A 19,689-nucleotide genomic window follows, 5' to 3' on the forward strand; every position below is an offset into this window, starting at 1 on the left:
GCTGTGTTGACCCCGCTGGTCTCCAGCTCCTGGCCTGGAGTGATCTGCCCACCTCGGCCTCCCAAGGTGCTGGGATTGCAGACGGACTCTCGCTCACTCAATGCTCAATGTTGCTCAGGCTGGAGTGCAGTGGCATGATCTCGGCTGGCTACAACCTCCACCTCCCAGCCGCCTGCCTTGGCCTCCTAAAGTGCTAAGATTACAGCCTCTGCCCTGCCGCCACCCCGTGTAGGAAGTGAGGAGCGTCTCTGCCCGGCCACCACATCTGGGAAGTGAGGAGCGCCTCTGCCCGGCCGCCATCCCGTATAGGAAGTGAGGAGCATCTCTGCCCGGCTGCCCATCGTCTGGGATGTGAGGAGCGCCTCTGCCCGGCCGCCCCGTCTGGGAGGTGAGGAGCGCCTCTACCCCACCGCCACCCCGTCTGGGAGGAAGTGAGTAGCGCCTCTGCCTGGCCGCCCCGTCTGGGAAGTGAGGAGCGCCTCTGTCCAGCCACCCCGTCTGGGAGGAAGTGAGGAGCGCCTCTGCCCGGCCGCCCCGTCTGGGAGGTGAGGAGCGCCTCTACCCCGCCGCCACCCCGTCTGGGAGGAAGTGAGTAGCGCCTCTGCCCGGCCGCCCCGTCTGGGAAGTGAGGAGCGCCTCTGTCCAGCCACCCCGTCTGGGAGGAAGTGAGGAGCGCCTCTGCCCGGCCGCCCCGTCTGGGAGGTGAGGAGCGCCTCTACCCTGCCGCCACCCCGTCTGGGAGGAAGTGAGTAGCGCCTCTGCCCGGCCGCCCCGTCTGGGAGGTGAGGAGCGCCTCTACCCCGCCGCCACCCCGTCTGGGAGGAAGTGAGTAGCGCCTCTGCCTGGCCGCCCCGTCTGGGAAGTGAGGAGCGCCTCTGTCCAGCCACCCCGTCTGGGAGGAAGTGAGGAGCGCCTCTGCCCGGCCGCCCTGTCTGGGAGGTGAGGAGCGCCTCTACCCCGCCGCCACCCCGTCTGGGAGGAAGTGAGTAGCGCCTCTGCCCGGCCGCCCCGTCTGGGAAGTGAGGAGCGCCTCTGCCCGGCCGCCCCGTCTGGGAAGTGAGGAGCGCCTCTGCCCGGCCGCCCCGTCTGGGAAGTGAGGAGCGCCTCTGCCCGGCCGCCCGGTCTGGGATGTGAGGAGCGCCTCTGCCCGGCCGCCCCGTCTGGGAAGTGAGGAGCGCCTCTGCCCGGCCGCCCCGTCTGGGAAGTGAGGAGCGCCTCTGCCCGGCCGCCCCGTCTGGGAAGTGAGGAGCGCCTCTGCCCGGCCGCCCCGTCTGGGAAGTGAGGAGCGCCTCTGCCCGGCCGCCCTGTCTGGGAGGTGAGGAGCGCCTCTGCCCGGCCACCCTGTCTGGGAGGTGTACCCAACAGCTCCAAAGAGACAGCGACCATCGGGAGCGGGCCATGAGGATGATGGCAGTTTTGTTGAAGAGAAGGGGGGGAAGTGTGGGGAAAGGAAGGAGAGATCAGATTGTTGCTGTGTCTGTGTAGAAAGAGGTGGGCATAGGAGACTCCATTTTGTTCTGACTAGGAGAAATTCTTCTGCCTTGGGATGCTGTTGATCTATGGCCTTTCCCCCAGCCCCATGCTCTCTGAAACATATGCTGTGTCAACTCAGGGTTAAATGGATTAAGGGCGGTGCAAGATGTGCTTTGTTAAACAGATGCTTGAAGGCAGCATGCTCTTTAAGAGTCATCACCACTCCCTAATCTCAAGTACCCAGGGGCACAAACACTGCAGAAGGCCGCAGGGACCTCTGCCTAGGAAAACCAGAGACCTTTGTTCATGTGTTTATCTCCTGACCTTCTCTCCACTATTATCCTATGACCCTGCCACATCCCCCTCTCCGAGAAACACCCAAGAATGATCAATAAATACTTCACAAATTAAAAAAAAAAAAAAAAAAAAAAAGAACAATGAAAATTCAATCCTCTGACTGGGAGAAAATATTTACAAATAACTTATCTGACAAAGAACTTGTATCCAGAATATAGTTTTAAAAATAAGAAACACTACCCAGTTTTTTAAATGAACAAAAGATTTGAACAGATACTCTACCAAAAAATAAGCAAATTGAAATAAGCTCATATAGATGCAAATAAGCTCATTAGGAAAATACAAATTATCACTGCAATGAGATACTACTATGTACCTATTAGAATTTCTTAAATTAAAAAGACTGACCATAACAAGTGTTGGCAAGGACATTGAGTAACGGAACTCTCATATATGTCAGGTGTAGGATTTGACTTTACCCTACTTATAAGCCAGTAAGTTAGCTTGTTGTTTCATGAATTCTAATAGAAGATATGAGACTCAGGTCAGCGACAATGAACTTTATTATTCATCACACAACAAGCAGCATGAGCATTAACCTTTGCATCAGCTCGTGCTCCCTAAGTCCAACAGGGACAACACAAAGGCCCAGATGAAGGTCTATACATGTGGTAAATGTGTTACATGACAATAGCACTGAGTTTGGGGAACTCACGTTTTATAGAAAGCAGTAAGCAAGCTTGCTTTTTAACCCAGGGAGATATTACTTCACACCTCAAAGTTGCTTGCTGCAAAGACAATCCTGAGAAATGGCCTGGTTAAAGAGCAGTCAATACCTTACATTCTTGGTATACTCTATAAAATGAGGAGGAGCATAAGAGACTCATGGAAGAATGTCTCTCAACAGCATCCACCCTCAGTTCTACATCATCTTGACTTCTTGGGAGATTTTCACTTGAGCATGCCATTCTGTAGGCCACTTTGATTAATCTGATTAGTACAGGTTGGAACCAAATCCGTCCAATTTATCTCACACAGCATAGACCACTGTCAATAAATCCCCAAGCAGCAAGATGAGAAAAACCTGCAGTATTGACCTCAGAGTCCCAGATTCAACCATCTGTGAATAAGTCCCAGGAGGATCAGTAGGCCTTATTTGAGACATCCAGTATATAGTTTAAGGCCAGTCGTAATCACCATACACAGCATAACCGAGGCCACTCAGGCATCAGGAGAAACATATGATTTTATATGAGTCAGATTAAAACATAGTTGTGCCAGTCTGTGTTTGTACATGTATGTAGACGTATGTCCACCTTTGACAGCACCAGGCACAGAAGGCATAGTGTCAGGCCATGTCCACATGAGTTTCTCTGTTTTAATAGCACATGGACTGGTTTGACAAACCCAGCAGCAGATGAGATTGGCAGCCTGATGACAGTGTGCCTCAAACAAACCGTGTAACTATTTGCCAGGTTGCAGTGCTGGATCTAAGGGACATAGAGAACATTAACTGTTCCCTACCTCTCCGCACTTCCTGGAGTTTAACGTGTTCTCCCTCCAGGTACTGGGATCGTTGTTCTCCTTCCACAGCTACAAAATCAGTGTGTCCCAACCCAGTAGCTGTAACTTCACCTTTTCTCCAATTCTTCCCCACTCACACCAACATTTTTCATCTGGAAGAGTCAATTGTGAGTGGGACAAGAGCTTTTTTTTTTTTTTTTTTTTTGAGACAGAGTCTCGCTCTGTCGCCCAGGCTGGAGTGCAATGGTGCTATCTCAGCTCACTGCAAGCTCCTCCTCCTGGGTTCATGCTATTCTCCTGCCTCAGCCTCCCAAGTAGCTGGGACTATAGGCGCCCGCCACCATGCCTGGCTAATTTTTTGTATTTTTAATAGAGATGGGGTTTCACCATGTTAGCCAGGATGGTCTCAATCTCCTGACCTCATGATCTGCCCACCTCGGCCTCCCAAAGTGCTGGGATTACAGGCGTGAGCCACCATGCCCGGCCCACATGGATAAACTTTGAAAACATTTTGCTAAGTGAAAGAAGCCAGCCACAAAGACTACATACTGTAGGATGGTTGCACAACTCTGTGAATAAACTAAAAACCTTCCGAAGGGTGAATTTTATGATATGTGAATTACATCTCAATTAAGCTGCTTTTTAATAAAAGTTTATTCCATCTCTCAATGGTACCACCAGTCTGAAGATAATGAATTGGCTACCAAATACTTTGACTATAAGCCCATTGTTGATGAGTTTTTGCACTAAAAAATGCAGTATTATCACCATCCAAAAGCCAAAATCATGATACAGATTAGTTTCAAGGGCCACAATGATGTGGCCACAGTTGGCTGATCAGACTAGAACAGCAAAACCATTACCTGAGAAAAAGTCAACAGGAATGAGATACCAGTGGAATAGCTTGGAAGAGGTCAAAGGTCTGATGTCACCAATTTACCAGGAGCCAGTCAACACTCTGCAGCCAGTCAACACCCAGTGCAATATGGCCTCTTTCACCATGAGACAAATAGGCTAACTTTTGGCAGAGGTCACAAGTCTGGCTGTAGTGGTAGCTTCTGATTCAGAAACACAGAGTCCCTTACTTTGTGCCCAGTTGATGGTGGTGTCACCATGTCCAATGTGATGATGGATCTAGGTGGCAACTGTGGCCATCTGAGTGGCACAAGCTTGATCAAAAGCTTGATTCTAGTTGGTCTCATCAGAGAATGAGCCCTTACCACATACACCACAACAGTGATCCAGACTGTTTGGTGGCTGCAATTTGCTTCCAGGGCTCATGACCCAAAGAGAGGTACCTTTAATCTGCCAGTCTGTAATCTTCTAAGTAGCAGACAAGACCACTAGTGCTTAAGAATCAGTAAAAATATAGCATAACTAGTCAGTCCTAAGGGAAAGGTGATAGCTTTTGTTTTAGACCATTGTGCTAATTGGCCCTTAATGCAGTAGGTCTTCCAGAGTTGTGGTTGAGGCCAGGCATCCAGTGGGCGTTATCAGCTTTCTTTCTTTTTCCTTTTCTCTTTTCTTTTCTTTTCCTTTTCTTTTCTTTTCTCCTTCCTTCCTTCCTTCCTCTTTCTTTCTTTCCTTTCTTTCTTCCTCACTCTGTTGCCCAAGTGTATATGATGGACTGCATATATGACAGTGGTCCTATAAACCAGCCTAACCAACGTGGCGAAACCCCATCTCTACTAAAAATACAAAAATTTGCCAGGTGTGGTGGCAGGCCCCTGTAATCCCAGCTACTCGGGAGGCTGAGGCTGAGGCTGAGCCAGGAGAATCAGTTGAACCCAGGAGGCAGAGGTTGCAGTGAGCTGAGATTGCGCCACTGTATACCAGCCTGGGTGACAGAGAGAGACTCGGAAAACAACAACAACAACAACAAAAAACAGTTTACTGTAAAACAGTATGTCATGTTGTACCCACAGTATCCTCATATATTTTGTTTCCTGCATCTCTTGTTTGCACATTATTTTCTCTTGCATTTGATTTAATCTTGTGTTTTTTTTCATCGTAGCTCCTAAGTGTACAAAATCCATGGCTAATGTTGCCAGTAAGAGGCCACATCAAGTGATTGACCTGGAAATGAAATTTAAAGTAATTACGAGCTACAAAGCCAGAAAGTCAGTGATGATTATTGCTCACCAGTCAGGCATATCCCATTCCACCATAGCTACCATCTTGAAGAACAAGAGCAAAGTGACCGAAGCTGTTAAATAATCTGCTTCAGCCAGGCGCAGTGGCTCACGCCTGTAATCCCAGCACTTTGAGAGGCCAAGGTGGGCAGATCATGAAGTCAGGAGTTCGAGACCAGCCTGACCAACATGGTGAAACCCCGTCTCTACTAAAAATACAAAAATTAGCCAGGCGAGGTGGCAGGTGCCTGTAATCCCAGCTACTTGGGAGGCTGAGGCAGGACAATCACTTGAACCGGGGAGGCAGAAGTTGCAGTGAGCTGAGATCATGCCATTGCACTCCAGCCTGAGTGACACAGCGAGACTCCATCTCAAAAACAAAGAAAAAAAAAAGAATCTGCTTCACTGAAGGCAATGAGACTAACAAAAGTTCACGAAGGGTCTGTATGGGATATGGAGAAACTTCTAATGACCTATATTGAAGACCAGGCAACAGAAGTGTATCTCTCTTAGCACGTTAACAATCATGGCCAAAACAAAAAGTTTATTTGTGATGTTAAAAGAAAAGTCTGGCTGGGCATGGTAGCGCATGCCTGTGGCCCCTACTACTCAGGAGGCAAAGGTGGGAGGATTGCTAGAGCCCAAGAAGTCGTGGCTGAAGTGGGCTCATGATCATGCCACTGCACTCCAGCCTGTGTGACAGAGTGAGACTCTGGAAAGAAAGAAAGAAAGAGAGAGAGAGAGAGAGAAAGAAAAAGAAAGAAAAGAAGGAAGGAAGGGGGAGGGAGGGAGGGAAGAAGGAACGCAGGAAGGAAAGAAGGAAGGAAGTAGAAAGAGAGAAAGAAAAGAAAGAGAGAAAGAAAGAAAAAGCAAGGAAGGAAGGAAGAGAAAGAAAAGGAAGGAAAGAGAGAGAGAAAGAAAGAGAAAGAAGGAAGGAAGGAGAAAGAAAGGAAAGGAAAGGAGTGGAAAGGAAAGGAGAGGAAAGGAGAAGGGAGGGAGGGAAAAGAAAGAAGGAAAGAAAAGGCTAAACCTGACTATGATGTTGAATTTACTGCTAGCTCTAGGTGGTTTAAATGATTCAAGAATCATGGCCACGGCCGGGCGCAGTGGCTCACGCCTGTAATCCCAGCACTTTGGGAGGCCGAAGCAGGCAGATCACCTGAGGTCAGGAGTTTGAGACCAGCCTGGCCAACATGCTGAAACCCTGTCTCTACTAAAAATACACACAAAAAATTAGCCAGGCATGGTGGTGCATGCCTGTAATCCCAGCTACTTGGGAGGTTGAGGCAGAAGAATCACTTGAACCCAGGAGGTGGACATTGCAGTGAGCTGAGATCACACCACTGCACTCCAGCCTGGACAACAAGAGTGAAAACTCTGTCTCAAAAAAAAAAAAAAAAAAAGAATCGTTATTCAGCCTGGCGCAGTGGCTCACACCTGTAATGCTAACACTTTGGGAGTCTGGGGTGGGAGAATTGCCTGAGCCCAGGAGTTTGAAACCAGCCTGGGCAAGACAGCGAGACCACCATCTTAAAAATAAATCATTATGCATTATATAATGTGAATATGAGAGGGGAGTATGCAAGTGCTGATATGAAGGCAGCTGAAGAATTTTGGGAAACTCTAGATAAGGTGATTGTATTTGCCTGGGAAAATCTTCTTGAGTTTTATAGTTTCAGGTCTCATTAACACATTTAGGTCTATGATTCATTTTGGGTAAGTTTTTGTATATGGTGTTAGGTAAGAGTCTAACTTCATTGTTTTGCATGTAGATATCCAGTTTTCCTAGTACCATTTGTTGAAAAAAACTCTTCTTTCTCCAATTAAATGGCCTTGGCACCTTTGTCAAAAATCATTTGACCACACATGTAAAGGTTTATTTCTGGGCTCTCTATTCTATTCCATTTTTCTACACGTTTGTCTTTATGCAAGTACCACACTGTTTTGATTACTGTGGCTTTGTAGTAAGTTTTGAAATCAAGAAGTTGTGAGTCCTCCAGCTTTATTCTTTTTCAAGATTATTTTGGCTATTTGGGGTACTTTGAGATTCCATACAAATTTTAGAATGGGTTTTTTTTTTCTATTTCTGCCAAAAATAACCTCCTAGCGATTTTGTTAGGAATTGTATTAAATCCGTAGATCGCTTATATTTATGTCTTATTTAATTTCTTTCGGCAATGTTCTATAGTTTTCATTGTACACATCTTTCACCCCCTTGGCTATGTTAATTCCTAATTCTTTTGATGCTTTTGTAGATGGAATCGTTTTCTTAATTTCCTTTTCAGATTGTTCATTGCTAATATATAGAAACGTAACTGATATAACTTTGTATCCTGCTACTTTGCCTAACTCATTTATTAGTTCTAACAGTGTTTTGTGGAATCTTTAGGCTTTTCTACATTTAAGATCATATCATCTGTGAACAGAGATCATTTTACTCCTTCCTTTTTAATGTGGATGCATTTGCTTTCTTTTTCTTGCCTAATTGTTCTAGGTAGAACTTCCAGTACTATTTTAAATAGAGGTGGTGAAAGCAGGCATCTTTGTCTTGTTCTTGATGTTGGAGGAAAGTCTTTCATTCTTTCATCATTGTGTATGATGTTGGCTGTGGAGTTTTCACATATGGCTTTTATTATGTTGAAGTGGTCTTCTCCTATTCCTAGTTTGTTGAATGTTTTTTATCATGAAATGATGTTAGAGTTTGTCAAATGCTTTTTCCTGCATCAACTGAGATAATCTGATATAGGATTCTTGGTTGAGAGTTTTTTCTTTCAGAACTTTGAATTTATCAGCCCACAGCCTCTGGCCTCCAAAGTTTCTGATAAGAAATCTGCTAATGATTTAATTGAGGATTTATTGTATGTGATGAGTTGCATCTCTCTTGCTGCTTCCAAGATTTTCTCTTTGGTTTTGGCTTTCAACAGTTTGATTATACCGTGTCTTTGTGTGGATCTCTTTGAGTTCATCTTACTTGGAGTTCGTTGAGCTTCTTGGATGTTTATATTCATACCTTTTATCAAACTTTGGAAGTCTTAACCAATGTTTCTTCAAATATTCTGGGTTTTTTTCTCTCTTTCTTCTCCTACTGGGATGGCTAGACTTCTGAGAGAACGCATATGTTGTTCTGCTTGATGATGTCCCACACGTCCCTTAGGCAGTGTTTACTTTTCTCCAATCTTATTTATATTCCTCAGACTCAGTAATTTTCATGGTTCTATCTTCAAGTTCATTGAGTCGCTCTTCTGTCTAATCAAATCTGCCTTTGAATCCCTGTAGTGCATTTTTAAATTTTGGTTATTGTACTAATCAATACTACAAAAAGTTATTGTACTTTCTGGTTTCTTTTTAGGTTTTCCATATCTCTATTGGCATTCCCCTTTTGCTTGTACTTTTTTTTTTCACTCTCCACATCTTCCTTTATTTCTCTGAGCATCTCTAAGACAATTGTTTTAATATATTTGTCTAGTAGGTCTGCCATGAGGATTTTAGAGTTTCTGTTGACTTTTTTTCCTTTGAATGTGCCATATTTTTGCTTTTCTTTGTATGCCTTGTGATTTTTTGGTTGAAAACTAGACATTTGAGTTTAATAATGTGATAACTCTAGAAACAAGGTTCTCCCCTTTCCTCAGGGTTTACTTTATTTTGTTACTGTTTTTTGTTATTGTTGCTGTTTCTTTTTTATTGTTATAGGCTATCTCTGTGCCAAGGACACTTTGCCACCCAAGCCTTCCCCTAGAAGTTGCAAGCCTTCAATAGACTCCATGGCTTTAAAATAGTTACAGATTCTGCCAGTACAAGTTTTGGTTAGGTAAAGAAACAGAATCCTAGAGCTTCCTACTCTGCCATCTTCCCAGAATACTTTCCTGGCTAATTATTTCTAAGGGAATAATTTAAGCCCCCAAAGACACCTGGGCCAAGTCTTTCTCTAGAAACTTGATATCTTTTCTGCTTTCTTTCCCTGCTTTTTCTTTTCCACTTAGTTCCACTCCCATCCCACATCTTACCACCTAATATCCATCAGACTCAGTGTGTTCCTCTTCTCCTCCCAACCCCACGTTCAAATACTTTTTTTTTTTGAGACTGAGTTTCACTCTGTTGCCCTGGCTGGAGTGCAGTGGCACGATCTCGGCTCACCGCAACCTCTGCCTCCCAGGTTCAAGTGATTCTCCTGCCTCAGCCTCCCGAGTAGCTGGGACTACAGGCACCTGCCACCACACCAGGCTAATTTTTGTATTTTTAGTAGAGACGGGGTTTCACCATGTTGGCCAGGCTCTTCTCGAACTCCTGACCTCAGGTGATCCGCCCACCTCGGCCTCCCAATCAAATTCTTTATCCAAAGCCTTACTTGGTGGGTCATATAATGAACTAAAATTTGGAAAACATTCACATTTGTGGAATGTTTCAGAGTTTTCAAGGCATCTACATTATCTCATTGGATCCTCTTTTCAGCCCAGTGTGGTTGGTAGATGAGATAGCAGTGTTCAGACAGTTTATGTGACTTGTCCAAGATCAGAGAGAAAGTAACAAAGCCTAAACTGGAATCCAGATCTCCTGACTCCCTATTCACTTATCTTTCCAGTTGCCCTTGTCTCTACACATCACCAAAAGAAACTGGTTCCTAGAAATAAGGATAATGTAGGGGTGTGCCATCCCCTATCCCACTCTTCCACACCCATCACCACGAAAACAGACAGTGTTTATTGCAGGGCCCCATATTAACCTACTTTCTTCTGCAGAGCCTCTAAGCTCCACATTATCCAGGAAGCAATACATTGTGACTGTTGAAGTCAAAATAAAACATAGCGATGAATCTCTAACTTTAAAGCATTCTATTTTGGAAGCAAGGACTGCAGTTTGAGGCATACACACTAACCAGGTGGTCTTCAGTGTGTCTGAGGAACAGAAAGAAGGTTGGGAGTTTTATTAGAGAAATGTTCTATACTGTTTTGAAAGAACGCTCATTGGCACTAAAGAAGCATTTGGAAAGAAGGGGAAAAAAAGAAAAAAAAAAGAAGCATTTGGGAGCTTGCAAAGTCTGATTGGTGAGTGATGGTGGTAGGCAAAACTATTCTTAAAGTCATATTTCAGCAGCTACTAAACTAGTCTTGGGGTTACAGCAGGCCATTTTAGCAGCTAGGCTTGTGAAAAATTTAATTCATGGAGCAGGTGCTGTGCCCCGAGTGCTTCTTCCCTCCTGGTCCCTAGACTCTGATTTAGTTGGGTATGATGAGAGTGACCCAGTTTGTGTGATCAGCTTTCACATAACCTTGTAAATTCTAGTTGATCCAAGGAAAAACCAACTAAGGGAAGAAAAGAACTGCAGCGTCATAGTTTTTGAGTCTGCGTAAGTACAGCCCTTCGACTGAAATCTGAAAATCATGAGACCAATATTCCTGCAAAAAAAGGCCCGAAAGAGATTTTACTAATAAGGTGGGCTGGGCCTCAGCAATCGCCCATGAAGAGTTTAGCTTCTCCACCAACTACTCCTTAACTCACCCAGAATTTCTGAAAGAAGCTGAATGAGACCCTTCTTTGGCAGGACTTGTTTTTCTAGGTTAACTCAATTAGACTGTTTTATTCCGTCTCTTAGGATCCATTCTGAATTAAATTCTCATTAAACTCTGCCCATGGAGTATCCTTAATGCAACCACTTCCCTTCCAATCCCTTGTAATCTCAATGTCAACATCAATTCCAATTCTAAAAAATTGGGAGAAATATGGGAAGAACAGACCACAAGACTTCTGGCAACCAGAATGAGTATGAAGGCATGACGTTTGCTTGGCTGAAAGCAAAGAGATGAGGTGGGGAAGCCAGCTCTGGGAGATCCTGGGATCTTTAAAAACTCTCACAGCAACACGCCTTGCCTCTGCTATCCAAGGACAGGAAAGACCCTCTGCTCTGGCTACCGTTAGAGGGGCTAATAGAAGCACAGTCATTTGCACCGTAAGTAGGAGGAAACAATTTTCTTTTCTTCTGCCGCCTATAGAGATTCTATTTTCTTCTCTAAGTTTAAGTTTTATATGAACTGGGTTGCTAGAGAGCCCATCGGTAAAATAAAGGATACCCTTTACTTTTGCTTCTTTTGTAAAACCTCTCTTGGTCTGCTTACAGCTGCCTTTCAGCTGATGAAACATTTCCTCTTTTCACCGTGGGTCTGAAAGAACCTTCCTGCCTGTGAGATGTGGTGAAGTTTGAAATAATTTTGTAGTATGATTGGTTGTTTTCTTGTTCTTGTCTTTGAAGTTATAGATGAGCAAGCAGCAAATCTCCACAGCTGCAAGGTGAAAAAGGAAGTTCCTTGGCTGGGCTCTTTGCGGGAAAGCATGTGAGTTTAGATGGCAACTTTAATCTGCTTCCAGAATGAGTGAAGCTGCTGCTACTTTGGAAAGTTTAAATGACTTAACAGTTATCTCTCCTTTCTTGGAAAGTTAAACAGATTTTTTTTATTCACTTTTGCGGGTCAGAGTAGTTAAGAGGAGTTCAGTGTGAAGAAAGCAGTTGATCTTTTGCTAACTAGTGGCTTCTTCTTTCTCTTTACTCTGTGCCTTTTCCATTGCCTAGCAGTAAATGAATAAATAAATATATCTATATGTATATCTAAGAAAGAAGTACTCCTAAATATCAACCCTGATCCCAAAGTCACACTTTAATGCTTCTTTAAATGTCTTCGGAAAGTTGCTTGTAGTTTCAGATTTCGAATAACTCTTACAGAGCAGAATTTAGGATTTAGGGATCAGTCAGCACGTGTAGCATTTGTTCATTTCATATTTATTAGAGATGAAACAGATGACCAAAATTCCGTTTATTTCAGACTCTCCTTTTCCTTTGTAAATGTTTGACTTTTCTGAATGGATATCCATATTCACATATTTTAATGCCCATTAAAAGCAGCTCAGGTTAATGTTTTCAATTGTGGGTGAGTTCGCTCTGCTTCAGTGATATGGAACATTTTGTTCTGCTGTTTCCATTGGAGGAGATTAAAGAGGCTAAATGGAATGGCATATTGAAGTCATTTTTGGTTTCCTTTTTAAAATTTTTATTTTATATTATTTTATTTTATTTTATTTTTATTTTTTATTTTTTTTGAGACGGAGTCTCACTGTCATCCAGGCTGGAGTGCAATGGCATCATCTTGGCTCACTGCAACCTCTGCCTCCTGAGTTCAAACGATTCTCCCACCTCAGGCTCCTGAGTAGCTGGGACAACAGGCACACACCACCATGCCTGGCTAATTTTTGTATTTTTAGTAGAGAAAGGGTTCCACTCTGTTGGCCAGGCTAGTCTCAAACTCCTGGCCTCAGGTGATCTGCCCACCTCAGCCTCCCAAAGTGCTGGGATTACAGGCATGAGCCACAGCACCCAGCCAGTCATTTTGGGTTTTCTTTGGTTATTTTGGATGCCTTACTGGGACCCACTCAAAAAACAAACAAACAACAAAACAAAACAAAACAAAAAACACTTTCATAAATGTCTGTCTCAAAACCTTTTCTACTTTCTCCAAATAGAACTAATGCATACATATTCTTAAGATTTGCTCAGCTATATCTCCTTGGTTCTGACTTAATCCTCTTCTGCAGAAAATTTCATCTCACATCAAAGCCTCTTCCCTCCTTCTGCTGTAAAGTTGTTGAGAGCTGTCACAGACTATTAGCTCAGCTTCAGCTGTGCTTAATGAGTGCTTGTGCAGAATGCACCCCAGGTAAAGGAATTCAGAAATCAAAAGACATGATTACTGAGAAGGAGAAAAGGCAGAGGAGTGATTTCTGGAGAGCATAAACAAAATCAATATTGTACCCACTAAGGTCTTTGTTGAGTAATGATAGATAAAACAGCCTAAAGGGAATGATGTCAGGAGATCTAAAACAATCATTTAGCATCACCTATCGGCATTGTATTCCTTGTACACTGTGGGAATGAACATCTGGGAAGCCTGGACTCTGACCCCTGTTTCAGTGGAACAGGGAGACAGATTTCACACTGACAAACAGCTTCCTGAAGGAGTCTTGTCCTTTTGTCCCTTGAGAAGGGACACAGCCTCAAGTCTTCTCTCAAATTCTAACTCAGGGCCCCTCAGGCAGTCTGGGCCTCCCATATGGTTCTTGGTCTCAAAGAAGAGTTCTGAAGCAGGCTGTCTACAGAAGATTCAAACCACCCATTAAAATATTATTCAATTTGGCATCTGTTAGGCATAACAATTAGATTAGCCAATTCTGTCACAACAGTGAAATCGGTATGTGTATGTAGATACAGCCCAAGAGATCAAATAATTTTAGTGTTGTTTAGAAGAAATTATTCTGAAAAATTTTTTTTTTTTACACAAGGACAATTTTAATCCTGCATTTTCCTGGAGTAACATCCACTGCTGGCTATCTATGGATTGAAACTGCATTTCCTAAGAAATGTGGAGCACATGTTGATATAGGCACACAGACATCTGCCAGCACCAACAGAATACATATGTAACACATACCAGATAGTCTCGATGCATAAATTTGCTTCACTAGTAATTCTATTTAGTAAAATTCACAGTTAATGCAGAATTTCATTTTTTAATTTTACATCTTTCTAATACTTTACGTTTTTCTAATACTATTTTTTTTTTTTTAAACTCTCTTGCCGGGCACGGTGGCTCACGCCTGTAATCCCAGCACTTTGGAAGGCCGAGGTGGGTGGATCATGAAGTCAGGAGATCGAGACCATCCTGGCTAACACGATGAAACCCCGTCTCTACTAAAAATACAAAAAAATTAACCAGGTGTGGTGGCGGGCGCCTGTAGTCCCAGCTACTCTGGAGGCTGAGGCAGGAGAATGGCGTGAACCCAGGAGGCGGAGCTTGCAGTGAGCGGAGATTGCGCCACTGCACTCCAGCCTGGGCGACAGAGCGAGACTCCGTCTCAAATACAAACAAACAAACAAACAAAAAAACTCGCATTCAAGATTGTAATTTGCATGACAATAAACAATGGTTTTGTGGGCTCTAAGTTTCTTAGAAGTGTCCGCAGCAATTTAGAACAAACACCACAAGTCTTCCTTCCAATTTGCAGCATCTGATTTAAAGTTTAAATTCATCTAAAGCATCACTAAAACTGTCATTTTCTCTTGTGAGAAGACATGTTTCAATTGCTATTTCCAGGACTATATATTGAGCATGGGTGTACAGTATTTTTAATTGGTTAGCAGAATTTTACTCACATAATTTATAGCCAGAATAAGAACCTCTAGCCTCTCTGAATGGCCTTCCACTCAGAACAATGATGATGATTAATGTCTAAAATGTATCTGAGGTGCCCGCCTTTGACATTACCAAACGTGTTTCCAAGTAATCTTAGAAAATATGATTCCTTAAACATATGCATAATATTCTACCACACAATGTGCCATCACTTGTTTAACCATTTTCCAATTGTTCATTTATAACATTTGCAATTTTTCATTATAAATAATATTGCGATGAATACTTTCATCCATAAGTTTTACGCAAGGCTGGTTATTTCTTCTAATGTCTTCTAATGTCAAAGAAGTGGCTTACTGGTTCAAACAGTGCACATTCATGGTTTTAAGGCTTTTAGTATACTTTACCAAATAATCCAGAATAGCTCGAACAACTCCTACCAGCAGTATGTTATTGTGCCCAAAGGGTGGACTTTGTAACAACAGAGCAAATTCAACCACAGATTTATTAGATTCACACCCATCTCAAAACTGTCACATCAATGAAGCAAAGAGACGTATTACTGGTTAAGAAGCCAAATTCAAATTATTTTTAAAAATCACTCAGCTTTAGATCAGTAAAATAATCAACAAAAATGCTCCACATAAAAAGTCTACCGGGTTTTTCAAAAAATAAAGTTAAAAAGAGAGAAAGAGAAAGTCAGGCCGGGCACAGTGGCTCATGCCTGTAATCCCAGCACTTTGGGAGGCCAAGGTGGGCAAATCACGAGGTCAGGAGTTCGAGACCAGTCTGGCAAACATGGTGAAACCCCATCGCTACTAAAAATACAAAAATTAGCTGGGTGTGGTGGTGGGCACTGTAATCCCAGCTACTCAGGAGACTGAGGCAGGAGAGTCGCTTGAACCCGGGAGGCGGAGGTGGCAGTGAGCTGAGATCACGCCATTGCACTCCAGCCCGGGTGACAGTGCGAGACTCTGTCTCAAAAAAAAAAAAAAAAAAAAAGAGAGAGAGAGACAAAGAGAAAGTCAGTACCAAATAATGAAATTTTATTTTATTTTTTTAGACAGAGTCTCACTCTGTCACCCAGGCTGGAGTGCAGCAGCAGATCTCGGCTCACTGCAACCTCTGCCTCCCGGGTTCCAGCGATTCTCATGCCTCAGCCTCCTGAGTAGCTGGGACTACAGTTGCACGCCACCATGCCTGGCTAAATTTTGTATTTTTTTTAGTAGAGACGGGGTTTCACCATATTGGCCAGGCTGGTCTCGAACTCCTGACCTCATGATCCACCCACCTTGGCCTCCCAAAGTGCTGGGATTACAGGTGTGAGCCACCGCGCCCAGCAAATGACCAAAATTTTTTATTTTACTAAATCCTATTCATGCATGAGCATGACAGTCTCCCTGTTTATTTGACTTTGGCAATTAAAAAAACAAGCAGCCTTGTACAGAACAGTGAAAATGCCAAGGACGAGGGCAGTCTACAGTTTTACTGTAGAATATATATAAATTCTACAGTAAATATATATATGCATATATAAAGGCCTCTCTCCCTTTGGCCATATCAACTCTCAGTTCGGGCCATTAAATACAGACAAATTTTCAAATTCACTTCTTCTCCAAGATCTTCGATGCTGTCATCATCTACTTCTGGCCATTTTTTCCAAATGACATCAGTTATGTCATCTGTAAAGTCTCCCCAAATAATTTCATCCTCCCCATTACTGAGGCAGCACAGAAGAATTTTTGAACAAAAATCTTTGTGCTTCTTTAAGATCAATTTCAAAAGTTGCAAGGCCACACACTCTTGTCACATATTTCTTCTTTGCTCTAGGAATTTTGGCCATAGTAACCTTTTGTGGTATGGTCTTCTTATTTTTTTTATTTGGCCTCTTCCACCTCTCTTCTGTTTTTTCTTCTCCTCTTCTTCCTCTACTGTTCCTTGACCCTCACTAATTCCAGCTTCTTGTTTGGGTGAATTTTCTACAGTAAATTTTGCAAGTTCATTTAGAAAATTCTTCTCTAACCATTGTCTACAATGAGCAACATCAGGCATATATTCAGAGTACTCTGTGGGTAATGAACAAACTCCACAATAAAGGACTCGAAGTGGGTAATTGGCATCTAACTTGGCACTGTTCCTTGGGTCTCCTTTGCAATCAGCCCCACTGGATTCAGAAATCTCAGCTCACTGCGACCTCTGCCTCTGGACTCAAGCAATCCTCCCACCTCAGCCTCCTAGGACCACAGGCACATGCCAGCATGCCTGACTAATTTTTTGTATTTTTGGTAGAGATGGGGTTTCGCCATGTTGCCCAGGCTGGTCTTGAATTCCTGACCTCAAGTGATCTGCCCACCTCAGCCTCCCAAAGTGCTGGGATTACAGGCATGAGCCCTTGCACTGGGCCTTCATCTTTTATATTTTTTACAATTGCAGATAAACTTGAAGCTCCCTTTACTGATTAACTCCAATTCCCACAACTTTTCTGTTTATTTCTTTTCCTCTGTACTTTTCTCCTCTCTCCTTTCCTTTTCTGCCTGTTTTATACTCCTGTCTTTAATTTAAAAATCTAGTGAGTTTAACATTTTATGTTTTTAGTTTTTTTTGTTTTAGTTGTCGTTGTTGTTGGTTCTTTTTTTTTTTTTTTTTTTTTTTTAGACAGGGTCTCACTCTATCACCCAGGCTGGAGTGCAGTGGCATGATCATGGCTCACCAGAGCCTCAACCTCCCAGGCTTAGGTGATCCACCTGCCTCATGCTCTCAAGTACCTGGGACTACAGGCATGAGCCAATGTAGCCCACTGTGTTTAACATTGTATATGCCTCTCTCCTAAATAGCTGTTTTTAGAAAAGACTGATTTAAATTGATATTTACCTCACATGGTCCTCAATTGAAACAGGTTTCCATCTTATTATGAAAGCTATGATTATTACATTATATGATGCTTTTTTTTTTTTTTTTGAGACAGAGTCTCCTTCTGTTGCCCAGGCTGGAGTGCAATGGTGTGATCTCGGCTCACTGCAACCTCCGCCTCCCGGGTTCAAGCGATTCTCCTGCCTCAGCCTCCCGAGTAGCTGGGATTACAAGCACATGCCACCACACCCAGCTAATTTTTGTATTTTTAGTAGCGACGGGGTTTCACCATGTTTGCCAGGCTGTCTTTAACTCCTGACCTCGTGATCCACCCACCTCAGCCTCCCAAAGTGCTGGGACTACAGCCATGAGTCACTGCACCCTGCCGATGCTTTTTCTTATATGACTTCTTTTTTGAGACATGGTCTCACTCTGTTCCCCAGACTGGAATGCAGTGGCACAAACACAGCTCACTGCAGCCTTGATCTCCTAGGCTCAAGTGATCCTCCTGCCTCAGCCTCCCAAGATAGCTGAAACTATAGGCATGCACTACCATGCCCAGCTAATTTTTTAAATTTTTGTGGAGATGAGGTCTTGCCATGTTGCCCAGGCTGGTCTCAAACTCCTGGTCTCAAGCAATCTTCCTGACTCCACCTGCCAAAGTGCTGGGATTACAGGCATGAGCCATGGTGCCCTGTCTTGTATGACTTTTAAATTGCCCCTGAAGGCCGGGCACAGTGGCACATGCCTGTAATCCCAGCACTTTGGAAGGCCAAGGAGGGCAGATCGCCTGAGATCAAGAGTTCGAGACCAGCCTGGCCAACATGGTGAAACCCTGTCGCTACTAAAAATAGAAAAATTAGCCTGGCATGGTGATGGGCGCCTGTAATCCCAGCTACTCAGGAGGCTGAGGCAGAAGAATAGCTTGAACCCGGGAGGTGAAGGTTACAGTGAGCCGAGATCGCGCCACTGCACTCCAGCCTGGTGACAGAGCAAGACTCCGTCTAAAAAAAAAAAAAATTGCCTCTGAAGGCATGTCTAGAATTCAAAGATATTTTAAGCTACTTGCAGCATTAGAATGAACTTATGACATCTCAATATTACAACTTTGGGGAAAAACATTCTACTGACTGTCTCAATTCCGGTTATATTAGCTAAAAACTAAAATCACTTTTAAGTTATAGAAATCCCATTACTTAGGCCACAGCTCATTTTCAGTCAAAAACATTATTATTCTTACCAGAGTTAGCTGGAAATCATTGTCTATTTTCAGAAGTCAGATTTATTCTCAGAGGGCAAATCCTCACCATAAAAGAAATATTCAAATCAGGCACGATGGCTCACGCTTGTAATTCCAGCACTTTGGGAGGCCGAGGAGGGAGTGTCTCTTGAGCCCAGAAGTTCAAGACCAGCCTGGGCAACATTGTGAGACCTCACCTCTACTAAAAAAATAATTGGCCTGGCGTGGCGGCTCACACCTGTAGTCTCAGCTGCTTGGGAGGCTGAGGTGGGAGGATTGCTTTAGCCCAGGAGGTCAAGGCTGCAGTGAGCTATGATCTTGCCATTGCCTTCCAGCCTGGGTGACAGAGCAAGGCCCCATCTATAAAAACAGAAAGAAAGAAATATTCAACAGAATATGTTGTAGCCTCTCTGAAGGGGATGCCACTCATTTGGAATAACAGCAAGTCAACGTTAGAAGAGAACTTAAAAATCTAATAATTCATCAGCCTGGGCAACATGGTAAAACCCCATCTCTACCAAAAATGCAAAAAAAAAAAAAAAAAATTAGCCAGGTGTGGTGGCACATGCCTGTAGTCCCAGCTACTAGGGAGGCTGAGGTGGGAGAATTGCTTGAACCCTGAAGGCAGAGGTTACAATGAGCTGAGGTGGCACCACTGCACTCCAGCCTGGGTGACAGAGTGAGACCCTGTCTCAAAAAAAAAAATCTAATAATTCAAATGTTTTCTCATACAGATGAAGAAAAAGTTATCCATAGAGAGAAAGTAACTTGCCAGAAGTCACACAGGGAGCTAGTGGCAGGGCTGGGACCAGAACCCAGGTTTTTACATGCTGGTTCATTCTTTGACTCCCCAAACCCATTCCCACCCCCGCCCCCAATCCCCTATCTCCTTGCCTCCACTGAGATATCTGATGCCCAGAGTCTTGGTTAGACGGCTGAAGGTGATGTCTATAAGCAGTCTCATTATTATATGACTTACTGCTGAAACTTTACTGAGTGT

At 43.5% G+C, this 19,689-nt stretch overlaps 1 protein-coding gene and 1 pseudogene across 3 annotated transcripts in view; one reads left to right on the plus strand and one right to left on the minus strand.

Annotated features, from left to right (window-relative positions):
• ASIP (agouti signaling protein) overlaps positions 1–19,689 on the plus strand; it is a 66,782-nt gene that overhangs the window by 27,408 nt on the left and 19,685 nt on the right. Inside the window, exon 1 of one of the 3 annotated variants that reach the window (XM_054467505.2) lies at positions 11,280–11,370. The exons of 1 other annotated variant lie outside the window; for it this stretch is intronic. Coding sequence is in view for 1 of the 2 variants with exons in the window: in XM_054467503.2 (XP_054323478.1) it covers positions 11,751–11,752 (2 nt within the window). In the remaining variant the exon portion in view is untranslated. Of the gene's footprint in view, positions 1–11,279; positions 11,371–11,686; positions 11,753–19,689 lie in introns of those variants that run through there. One more of the 3 variants, XM_054467503.2, reaches the window with a different exon arrangement.
• On the minus strand, positions 16,160–16,783 carry LOC129022123 (density-regulated protein-like; annotated as a pseudogene).

This window comes from Pongo pygmaeus, chromosome 21 (assembly GCF_028885625.2).
Source record: "Pongo pygmaeus isolate AG05252 chromosome 21, NHGRI_mPonPyg2-v2.0_pri, whole genome shotgun sequence".
In the NCBI taxonomy this organism is placed as follows: domain Eukaryota; kingdom Metazoa; phylum Chordata; class Mammalia; order Primates; family Hominidae; genus Pongo; species Pongo pygmaeus.